The 12,255-nt window shown below is 41.9% G+C and overlaps 1 protein-coding gene across 3 annotated transcripts in view; it reads left to right on the top strand.

The window, feature by feature from the left end:
* Positions 1 to 3,943, top strand: part of ZDHHC17 (zinc finger DHHC-type palmitoyltransferase 17) — a 109,238-nt gene extending 105,295 nt beyond the window's left edge. For 2 of the 3 annotated variants that reach the window (XM_034771872.1, XM_034771880.1), the window contains exon 12: positions 800 to 3,943. In XM_034771872.1, the coding sequence (XP_034627763.1) occupies positions 800 to 938 (139 nt within the window). In that variant the 3' untranslated portion in view covers positions 939 to 3,943. The remainder of the gene's footprint in view (positions 1 to 799) is intronic. The other variant, XM_034771888.1, reaches the window with a different exon arrangement.
* Positions 3,944 to 12,255: the final 8,312 nt, after the last annotated feature.

Raw genomic sequence — 12,255 nt, forward strand, 5'->3', positions numbered from 1 at the left:
AATATACTACACCTGTGCACTGCAGATTACTTTGGCTTCCAGTTCATCACTGGGTGCAGTTTAAGGTGTTGATTTTGATCTATAAATCCCTAGATAGTTTGTGTCTTAGCTATCCTAAATACTACTACTTTTCATACTCCATACTTTGGAAGCTCTTGTTCTCATATTTCCCTAAATTTCAATGTTATTTGTGGTCTTAGTGGATGGCACTCAGCTCTGAACTATGCTTTCCTGTTGGTCCAACAGAGTATGACCTTCGGGATGCATTGTAATGCCTGTTTATTGGTTCAAACTATTGCCTGCGGTGGGATAGAGATTGGTTCATGGTTCAGGGATTTCTCTTGAGCTGATTCAGTTTTGTTATTTTTGAGTTCATATAATTTTACAGTCTATGCTTAGAAGTTGTAATATTCACATATTATAAAATGGAAAAAATAAAATAGCATCGTCTGAAATCAAAGGCAGAATAATGCTGCAATTGTTTTTATTTAATGTTCTATTGGTGCTATTGTTTGCTTTGTCTATCAAATATATTCTAGTAAGTCATTTTTTCTTAACTTTAAGATGGGATGATATCCAGTGATTGTTATAGAACCCTGGGGCATACTATCTTGGGGAATGGCTGATTTAAGGTTAAAGAGTCAGTTGTGCTCTCAGAGTTTGGGTTTTCTACATTTGGGGAACTTTTTGGAGAGCAAGCAGACATGGTAAATTTGGAGATAGACAAACTTGTGCTATGTTCAGTGAATTGTGATGTTACTTACTAACGTATGTCTTCTTGGTTGTTTTTTTTTTTTAGCCATGGATGTATAAGGAATATTATAGACTTCTTTGAATTCAGATGCTGTGGTCTTTTTCGTCCTGTTATTGTGGACTGGACAAGGCAGTATACAATAGAATATGACCAAACTTCAGGAGCAGGCTACCAGCTAGTGTAGCACCATCTTCATCCTGTGAGCATATCAGATCTGAGTGGTGCCTGAAAATTTCTCTCTCTCTCGAATCCACATCCTTTGAACCGTAGCATGCTATGTGTAGGGCTAACGATGAATCTTACGGTACCTTCTCTTTATCAGAGTTTTATTAACGAAGGTAAAAATGGACAGAATAAACTGCCAATCCTGATAAGGAAGAGGAGGAAGATCAAAAAGGGATTTTAACCATTCTTAACATGAGAATTATTCACAACAACATATTCACTACATTTGTTGTTGGATTTTTTATTTAACACCTTTTACAAAGGAGCATGAGATTATTAAAGTATTGACATACTTAGTCATGTTGTGCTGAACAGAAATATTTATTTCCCAATTCGAATAATTCCATTGGAGTAAGAATCTGGAGTCTAAAACTAAATTTCACAATGCAGTCAGCCTTCATTAAGATTGCTACATTTAGTTCAGGTAATGTGATTTTATATTGATTTTCTATAGTATTATGTACATGGGAAAATGTGCATTTCAATACTGTGATTAAAATCATGTGGTTTTATTGGGGATCGACTGTAATGTGTTAAGCTGCTGAAGCAGGGCACATGAGGATAATGTTCACAAATAAGTGTGTTACCTATATTTTATGGCTATCAGCAGTTATGGCCATCTGTTTCCGGTACAGTGAAATACTCGTAATAACCTTGTTTCGAGGTTGTATAGTCTGAAAATAAACAGTTGCACGAGTAAGTAAAGCTCTTCTGTCGAAGTTAAAGCCCAGCTTAAGTGCATGATATACCTTTTAAAAATAGACCACAATATATACTATATGATATTCAGCAAAAAATAAAACCGAATTTAATTTGATATCTTTGAACAAATGATATTAACAATTTAATACTAGGAGTGATCTAGTGTAATATATTGCATAGTGACTGGAAAGGTTTGAAGAGAAGTTGCATAGGGGGACCAAAGACGTGAATGCAAAATCTCAGTAATAGAAAAGAAGGGTTTGTAACAGTTTTAAATTCCATGTGATTGCAAAACAAATCGTGAACACTGACTAAAACACTCATTTTGTTTGCATATAAAATGATTGAATCCAAGCTTAAGTAAAGTGTGATCTCTGTTAATAGCACATATGAATGGAAAATCTAATAGGACATTCTGAAGAAGACGGTATGTCAGCAAGTGGAAATCATCCTTGAGATTTTTTTCTGTTAAGTTCTCTCACTGCAAATATGTTTGAAAGGTAGGGAATGATATGAAATCTCATTCCAAATGGGCTTTTTGTTGTTGAATGTGATGCACTGATTTTCTGTTATGGCGTTTTCCTATACTCATGGTGAATTATTCACTGTTTCCTTAACTATTGTTTACAGAGAGACTGAGACTTGCATTAGTTCTCTTTTAAGTGCTGTAGCAACCTAGTGGTTCGAGAAATCTGTGAAGGGAATTTTCAGAGGGGACCTGGAAGCAGTTGATAGAGACCACTGTAAAGAATGTGTATCTGTATATAAATAATTTATCAAATAGTTTTCTCTTTGTGAGTGTGTGTTAGTATATTTAAGGTTTCTCATTTCATTTTATCAACCAAAAAGTGTAGGAAGATATCTAATGAGCTTTTAGTGATGTTCAATACTGCTGTTAATAGGCATTATACCCTGCAAATTCACTGCATGTTTGATGCTTGGCAAAATTAACATTCTCTGTAATATGCAGATTACAAGTATAAAAGCAATCTAGTGGTATTCCCGCCCCTTGCCTTAGTAAGAGGAGCAGTGAAACTGTAAATAGGTGATGTTCAGTATTTGCAAGTAGACATTTTTTTCTTTAGCCGTTTCTTTGATCACAAGACACTCGCATAGTTTGCAAGTACCAGATATCAAGATTAACAGAAATGTAACGTTAGCGTACTTGAACGTTTAAGACTGGGGAAAAAATCAACATTATCTTTGATACAACGTTTCGGGGGAGTTGGTTACAGGGGTGGCAAGAGTTTTGTGCCATAATAATTCTGTTAACATGAACAAAAACAAATGACACCCTTATTCATATTTTTAATTTCTAAATGGAAAAAAGCATGAATAAGCCTTCAAATTTTTTTTACTTCTTTTACAATTAAAGGTAATGTTCTGCACCTCCAGGAAAATTTTTTTTCCCATTTCTATTTGGGGTCGGCTGACATAAAGAACTTCAGTCAGTTGAACGTTTTTAGTAAATACATTTCATAGCATCAGTAATCTAATGTGTAAAGTACATTATTATTTTAGTTGTCCGATTAACTAACAAAGTCTGTGTACCAGAATGTTTGCAAAACAAGAGTGGACTTTGGTGGTAATATGAGGTTAATTTTGCAGTCTTTATTTGAGCATAGCTCCCTAGTGGGAGTTTTGCTTCATTACAGACTGCACAATTTGGCCAATAGAAAATATAATAGGTTTAGAATCAACTTGCAAATGTCCTGGATTTAGGGCATATAAATCTAAATCAAAGAGTTAATTATCTTGAGGAATACTGAGACCTATGACCTGAAACCATCAGAATGGGAAAAGCCATCTATGCAGCATTTTTCTGTCAAGTAAACTATTAAACTTACAACTTGCGTATTACAGCAAAACTACATCGCTTCCAAAACTTCATGACGCTGATCCAGACTGAAATCAGATCAGCTTTATCTGATATAGGTTGAGTAAATGGAAATTTTGTCTCAGCCCTAAACATGTGCTGTTTCTTTGCGGGTTTCTATGTTCTTTGGTGTCCACCAGATTTTGTTTTTGAAAATTAATATGCATAAAACAACATCATTACATTTTAAGCTATGGATACATTGTTTTTGTATTTTCTTTATTTATAACTGTGCCAAGTATTATTTTACTACTGTCAGGATCTTGATGTATTACATGGTGAACAAAAATCTGTAAAATGTTTAATAAATTAGCTCTCCTTACATAAATTAAATCTGTGAAATTTTTGTAAGTTATTAATCAAATAAATATTGACTCTTACTTGCAGTGTTTGTCTTGACTTTTTGTGTCACACTAAATGTATTCAGTAAGCTGTCTAGCTCCATCAGCAATAATATGGGAGAACAGTTGTCTCATGACAGGGTCTAAATAAACCTATTGTGCAGCACAACACATTTCCAGATGTTATTTTGTCCAGTGTAATTCTGAAGAGAGGATAATATAATTGTTTCCTACAGTGTTTTGAAGAAGAAAATTGCAATATCATAATACTGTAATACCATATATTTACTTTTGTAGCACCTTTCCAAAAAGATTCCCGAGTGTTTTACAGATAGCATGAGCCAAATTCTGTGCTAACATACCTGTTGGCATGCCTCTCTTTTCGTCAGTGGGGTTGCATCAAGTATAAATTTGCTCTGTGTTTTAAAATAAATATTATCCACCAATGAATTATACCATTCTCTGAAGTGGAATATGCTGGCAACACACCATTCCTGCTTTTAGGAAGAACTGGATTCCTTTCTTTTAATAATTTAATTTTTGCAAAGAGAGGGAAAGCAAATTAGAAACTTCTCCTGCTTTTGCTTCACCAATAATAAAGACTGGAAACAACTTTAAGGGCATCTTTGATTCAGCCTTACTGGTAGATACGATTTGTTTTCATTCCTGATATTGTCATGTCAGATTCTGAGAAGTTAGTGGCAGTCTGAGTCTCTTCTCACATCAGTTCTTCTCACATCCACTGGGCCTGATTCATGTGTATATTGGGGCAACTTTCTGCCACTCTGCTAGCACAAACATGCCCTAAAGCCAGTTTAGCCAGCCACTGGAATTTAAGTGCAAAGTTGAGTAGTAAATTAAACACACCCGTGGCTCCTGAATGTGAGGACATGGAGGAGAGAAATGGGTATGGCCTGGACTTCCTTATGCTTGCCTGATCCTGGACTGACAGAATAGTCCCTTGAGGCTCTTGACAACCAGTTTAAATTTGCCCAAGATGTTGTCATTTATATCAGGGACCAAATTGATGCCGGGATGGACCTTGGGATAAGCACAGTGCAGAGGTAGCTTATGACCACAGCCAAGCATCTGGCCCACTGACTGAAATGCAGTTAGTCCCGATTTACACGAATATGAGATGAGCATTGGATCCTGATGTCAGTTGATGAAAAATAAAATAGAAAGGGGCAAATTAGTGTAACTTGCACTGATTAGGCATTTTAGCAGATGGGGAAAAATAAATGTAATTTAGACTCTGCAGCAGCAAAAACAAGGTGTGAAACAGAGTAGTGGGACCATGCTGTACCTTCCATACTCCTGTTCCTGGTACACCCTTATTCCAGCCACATGTAACAAATCACAGGGAAGTGAGGGAAAGGGGCAGCAGCTTCAAGGCAATGCTCTTCCCCTTTTCCTTGGACTGGTTAGGAGAAGAATGGGTTGGCTGAGGCTGGGGCCAGAGCTTGCCTTGTGGTCAGGGAGGAGGAGGTGTATCGTCCTTGTACTAGCTCTACGAAGATCAGGGAGGAAAGATAATGACCCTTCCTATCAGAGAGCACTCTGTTGCGGAAAGTCCCATCAAAAAGGGGGTGGGCGGTGGGGTAGTTCTGAGACAGCTGCCAGCAGTGAGAACTGCTGGGGAGAGGGTGGCTTTTGAGGGCTTTGAGGTTGGTTCCTAGACCTGTCATTTGGGATAAACCCTACCATCCACAAACTCCCTATGGAATGTCTACAATTGGAACCTCCCAGGGGCTCCTTTCCCATTAGCCCACCTAATGCCAAATTAGCCCTAGTTACACAAGTATAATTCACAATCATTTTCTGAGCAGCTTACACCACTGATTAGCACCCAGGATATGTCAACCCTGCAACTGGGAGGGAGTCCCCCAGGCCAGGTAGACAGACTCGTGCTAGTGGGGTATAAGCTAACATGCTAAAAATAGCAGTGTGAACCTTGCAGTTCAGATGGCAGCTTGGATCTGCTGGGTCTGGTCTCAGATGGCTAATCCAGGTCTCCGGCAGAGCCGCAATGTCCAGTCTGCTATTTTTGGCATGCTAGCTTGAGCCTGGTAGCACAAATGTGTCTACCTGGGCTGGGAGGCTCACTTCAGCTGCAGTGTAGACATAACCTTAGAGACTTCCTAACACCAGGCTGAATTTAGTTCTTGGAATTAAATTACTTTAACTCTTGTCCTGTAATTATGTCACCCAAACTCCTAAATACTGTTAAGAGCCTTTTAGACCACAAACCAATGTTATGTTAATTGCTGCTCTTGACTCTAAAATTTTCTTAATTTACACCAGTATAAATCCAGAGTAATTCCACTGAAGTAAATGGAGTTACTCCAGATGTAAGATGGGGTGACAGAGCAGATTTTCATAAAGTTTTTGTTGCTGCTGAAACGTTTGGAATAACTGTGAAAGAGGGATGAAGTCACTTCAATGGTAGTCTAACTGTATTATGTTGAGAGGCATAATTTTGATCATTACGGTTATAGTTTGCTTCCTTGCTTTTCTGTGGTTTAAATAACATAATGCCCGGAGGACTAGAAGCAAAATGGAGCCATGACTAATCATTGTGACTTGCCATAAGGCATGTCAAGAAAACCCCCAATTCTAGTGATGTAAATCACTTCTGATTTCCTTTCCAAGACTTAAAAGTAGTTTTATTTATGATGAAATGAACAATGCACAATATGCCAAATTGTGCAGCTATAGACCAAGCATCCCCTAATTTTGCTGATGCTGTTGTCTGTAAGTATTTGTGCCTACTTACTGTAGCTACAACAAATAATGAAAAGCAATTGATAAGGAATGTTTGAACTACGCTCTGTTTAGTCTAGATTTTATATGTTTAAGTATATTGTTCTGACTCCTTTGTAGCGTACAGTGCAGCGTCAGCATTTCAACATGCACTTGAGAAGGTGAAGGGCTTCTCTCCATGTATGGGTGTAAAGAATGAATGTACTGTTAATAAATGTAGTCTATGTATTCATGCACTCTGGAATACAGATTATGTGGAGAGCAAGAATTAATCCAACCTAGGAACCATACTAATGCGTCCCCAGTCAAGTTCATGTTTAAAATAAATACACTCCTGGCAGAGGCAGCTTCTTGGGTTTTCTGCTCAATGGGGCTATTTTATAGTGCAAGGGTGCTTACCATTCAGCCTGACACATCTATCTCACCTCTGCTAATGAGGTGAATTTCCCAAGTTGTTAATGTACCTTGGGAAACTGAGAATGATGCTCTAGTTAACCTTTTGGAGCCATATCCTCAGTCATACAAAGGCCTGGTCTACACTGAGTTTAGTTTGAATTTAGCGGCGTTAAATCGAATTAACCCTGTACCCGTTCACACAAGGAAGCCATTTACTTTGACATAAAGGGCTCTTAAAATCGATTTCTGTACTCCTCCCCAACGAGGGGAGTAGCGCTGAAATCGACATTGCCATTTCAAATTAGGGTTAGTGTGGCCGCAATTCAACGGTATTGGCCTCTGGGAGCTATCCCACAGTGTACCATTGTGACCGCTCTGGACAGCAATCTGAACTCGGATGCACTGGCCAGGTAGACCGGAAAAGCCCCGCGAACTTTTGAATTTCATTTCCTGTTTGCCCAGCGTGGAGCGCTGATCAGCACAGGTGACCGTGCAGAGCTCATCAGCACAGCCAGAATCAAAAAAAAGCTCCAGCATGGACCGTACGGGAGATACTGAATCTCATCTCTGTATGGGGAGATGAATCTGTTCTATCAGAACTCCGTTCCAAAAGACATTTGAAAAAATCTCCAAGGCCATGATGGACAGAGGCCACAACAGGGACTCAACACAGTGCTGTGTGAAACTTAAGGAGCTGAGACAAGTGTACCAGAAAGCCAAAGAATCAAATGGACGCTCACGGAGGGAGGGGCAACTGATGACTGTAGCTATCCCACAGTTCTCGCACTCTCTGAAAACCATTTGAATTCTGGGTTGAGCTCCCAATGTCTGAAGGGTCAAAAACATTGTCGCGGGTGGTTCAGGGTATATGTTGTCAGCCCCCCCTACTTCCCCTCTGTGAAAGCAAAGGGGAAAAAATCATTTCTCGCCTTTTTTCACTGTCACTGTATGTCTACTGGATGCTGCTGGCAGACGCGGTGCTGCAGCGCTACACAGCAGCATCCCCTTGCCTTGCCTTGCGGATGGCAGACGGTGCAGTATGACTGGTAACCGTCATCGTCGTCCCGTGGGTGCTCCTGGCTGACCTTGGTGAGGTCAGTCGGAGGCGCCTGGACAAAAAGGGGAATGACTCCAGGTCATTCTCTTCTTTAAGTTTTGTGTAATGGAGATTCAGTCCTGCCTGGAATATCATGCCAGCTGGAGGCTTCTGCCTCAGGCTGCTCTCCCAGTCGGCAGCACCACGCGGTCGCACCTACCCCAGCCTACCCCTTGCTCCCAGGGCTCACAAACAGATACGTAGACCTCTACATTTTGCTGCAAATAAAAAAATAAAGCTGCCGTTTAGAACTGTCCACCAACATACATATCCTGGGACATTTTGTATTTTACCAGTGTCAACCAAAGGCCCACAAACAAATGGAGATTCAGTCCTGCCTGTGCTTATCACAGATTCCCATTTTCAGCTATAGGCTGAGCAAGTGCAGAATGATGGTTCACTCGACTTTGCTGTAAATCAACCGCCCTCCCCTCTCCCCCTTTGATCTCTGCTTGCAGAGGCAATAAAGTCAGTGTTGTTTCAAATTCATGCGTTCTTTATTACTTCATCACACAAATGGGGGGATAACTGCCAAGGTAGCCTGGGAGGGGTGGGGAAGGAGGGAAGCAATGGGTGGGGTTGTTGTAGGGGCACCCCCTAGAATGGCATGCACCTCTTCATTTCTGCAGGATGTCTGGGGCTCTGACCAGCGCGGCCGTTTGCCTCTCTGGTTCTTTAGTAGGCTTGCCTGATATTCTAGGCAGGACTGATTCTCCATTAGACAAAACTTAAAGAAGAGAATGACCTGGGGAGTCATTCCCATTTTTGTCCAGGCACCCCCGACTGACCTCACCGAGGCCGGCCAGGAGCACCCATGACAGCAGCAGCCGGTATAGTATGACTGGTAACCGTCTTTGCCAACTTGCAAAGCAGCAGACGGTACAGTATGGCTGGTAACCATCTTTGCTAACTTGCAAAGGCAAGGGGATGCCGCTGTGTAGCGCTGCAGTACCGCATCTGTCAGCAGCATCCAGTAGACATACGGTGACAGTAAAAAAAGGCTGAAAGGGCTCCATGGCTGCCATGATATGGCGTCTGCCCGGGCAATCCAGGGAAAAGGGCACGAAATGATTGTCTGCCATTGCTTTCACAGAGGGAGGATTGACTGACGACATTTACCCATAACCACCCGTGACAAATTTTTGGCCCCATCAGGCATTGGGATCTCAACCCAGAATTCCAATGGGGGGGGAGACTATAGGAACTATGGGATAGCTACCCACAGTGCAATGCTCCGGAAGTCGACACGAGCCTCGGTACATGGATACGCACTGCCGAATTAATGTGCTTGGCATGGCTGCATGCACTTGACTTTAAACAAGCGGTTGCCAAAAATCGAATTCTGTACATTCGGAGTAATCCCGTAGTGCAGACGTAGCCTAAGGCTGCTTCATGTCACTCTAGTAGCACAAAGCAGCCATAATGCAGATTGACCAGCTAAAGAAGGATCGCCAACCCCACTTCAAGTAGCTTTTAGTGTAGCTGGGGAAAGGTGGTATTAACATGCCCTGGCACTCCCCAGCTGTTGGATTGGCTCCTTGGGGGAACTGGCAGCCAGGCGTTAAGTGAGAGCAACCCTAAGGCTGTCCCCAGCTATGTTGAGGACCAGGTTGGTGCTTGGCCTGGCCCAGGATTGGGGGTGTAAAGGACCTGTCTCCCATAGAACTGTGCATCTTGGGTACAGCCCAGGATGGGACCATGGTCTAGTCACAATGCTTTTTCTCTCTCTTCCAGGCAACTTGCAGGGAACCCTTGACATACATTTACAAAGTATCATTGGTTGGATTCTGCCTTGCTGTGTACATTCAGGATTGGCGATACTGGCATTACAGAAGCTGCATGTGGAGCTGGCACTTGCATCTGAAGAAGTGAGGTTCTTACCCACGAAAGCTTATGCTCCCAATACTTCTGTTAGTCTTAAAGGTGCCACAGGACCCTCTGTTGCTAATTAATTTATGATACTGCTACCAGCTATTATTGAGGCCATGAGCTAAGCAAGATTCAAAAGGGTTAGACACTGCTAAACAGCAACATCCACAGTTCTATTTTCAATGGCAAAGCTTTAGAGGGAATGTAAATCCTCCTGCATAAAGCACCCACTACCTGTCTCACGTTAGGAGGAAACTTTGCCTCAGTTGGCACATTATTCCATGATTGGCCATTTTTCTTCGAGCACTTTCAGCTGGGCTGTGGGAGGAGGTAGACCTTTGCTTTGAGCTGCTATAGAACTACCTCCTACATTCTATTTTGTAAATGCTGTTTTGCCTCACCCTACTCGCTCTCAAGGGGGAGATGAATATGGCTTGGTCCAAGGGCAACAAACCACTGAGGCCTGTTGTGGCTAGCTTTCAAAAAAAAGATGGGTGAAGAGTAAGAATGAAGCCTTCCTTAGAGAAAAAAAAACCTAGCTACATGAATCCACCCTATGCTTCCATCTGGCACTGATGCCTGGACTTGGGGGGCTCTGACTAAGTTATTTCTGAAAACTAGGAGAAACAGGCCATGACCACTGTGCAGCTACCTTTCACTGCTGTTCAGGCCAGTCTAGAAATTGTCAAATTAAATTCTGCAGCTGGTGGCGCAGCCAGGATAAAGAGGTGTGTGCTTAATAGAAATGACTGTGCTGGGGCTCAGATTTACTTGTGGCAGGGGTGTACTCCAGAGCTGTGGGCCTGCTCCTAAACAGCCTGTCCTCATCTATGGGTTAGTCATCCATTGTGTGCCTACTGAACAGGGCCTAGAAGAAGAGGAGACTTTGGCCCAAGCATCAATTTGCTCCTTGAGAGTTTGATTGAGTCATATGCATTCCTTGCATATTGCTTAATGTGAAATGGTCAGATGAGCCCAGTGGAACGGTCTCAGCAATATGCCCCCACTCGGTGTAGAAGCCTAGCTCCTGTTGTTGGAGCTTCCCAATCAAGAGCCAGGGAGCAGGTGTTGGCATGGGCTAGCCTTGAAGTTAAGCACTCTTGACTAGCTCTGGTTCAGTCTGCAACTTCTTGACATTTTATTTTTGAACTACAGCAGTCACTAGGAAAGAATAGTGATAGTATTAAAAAACCACTAGTCAGGGGCTTTGTATGCCTCCTTAAAAAAAATCCAAATCATGAGTCCCCTCTGCTGGCTTCACCCCAGCAGTTAATAACTAAACCTTGGCCTGACATCAAAGTTTCCCCTAGGGCTGGTGTGTGTGGTTTCAGTTTGCGTACAAGTCATCAAGTCATCTGCCCAGTGTAGAAGCAGCACTTAGTGTTAAAAGGTGCAGTTCTGTGTTGAAAACACCTTGCTTTGTTAACAAACATGCTGAGACCCCCTCTTTGTGTTACTGTTCCTTCTGCAGAGGGCTCAGCAAAGACCATTTTCCAATAAGAAGGACAAAAAAGCATTAGTACAGAGACTTCTTTTCCAGCTGTGTGACTGCTGGATCTTGCCCACACACTCATTGATGGTTGGGGGGGGGGGAAGAGAGGTTATGAAGGAATTTTCCCCTAGGACAGAGTATTAGAACTTCTTTGGCAGGGTGGGGCATAGGTCACCTGCTGGTTTGAACTAGTGTAAATGGTGGATTCCCTGTAATGTGACATCTTTAAATCAGGAGTTGAGGACTTCAGTAACTCAGTCAGCTGTTAGCAAGGTCTAATACAGGAGGAGGGGGTGATGTTCTGTGGCCTGTGATGAGCAGGTGGTCACACTAGGTGAACTAACCACTTGGCTACTCATGGGTTGCTGGAAGCTAGAAACAGCTATGTGCCCATGGACATGAAGAAATGGCTTTAATCACACCCCGTGCTTTCACACAGCAGGAATGGGAGCCACTTTACCATCGCAACCCCACACTCTGAAGTAAGAGACAACAGTGTGTAAGACTGAAAATATTAGTGGTCATTACATGTAGAGAGACTGATGAAAAGTCCTTGATAAAAGGGCATCACTCAATCACATCTTAAGATTTTGTCAGTAGCACCAGAGGGCATTCATGTTTTTAGATGCATGCACAAACAACATGCCTGCCTATCTTCTCTATACTTTTAAGTTCCAGCATTAATGCTTGAACTATTCTAGTTATGCTGATACCTTGATGTAATCTCACTGCTTTGGAGAT

This window comes from Trachemys scripta, chromosome 1 (assembly GCF_013100865.1).
Source record: "Trachemys scripta elegans isolate TJP31775 chromosome 1, CAS_Tse_1.0, whole genome shotgun sequence".
NCBI classification, from domain to species: Eukaryota; Metazoa; Chordata; order Testudines; family Emydidae; genus Trachemys; species Trachemys scripta.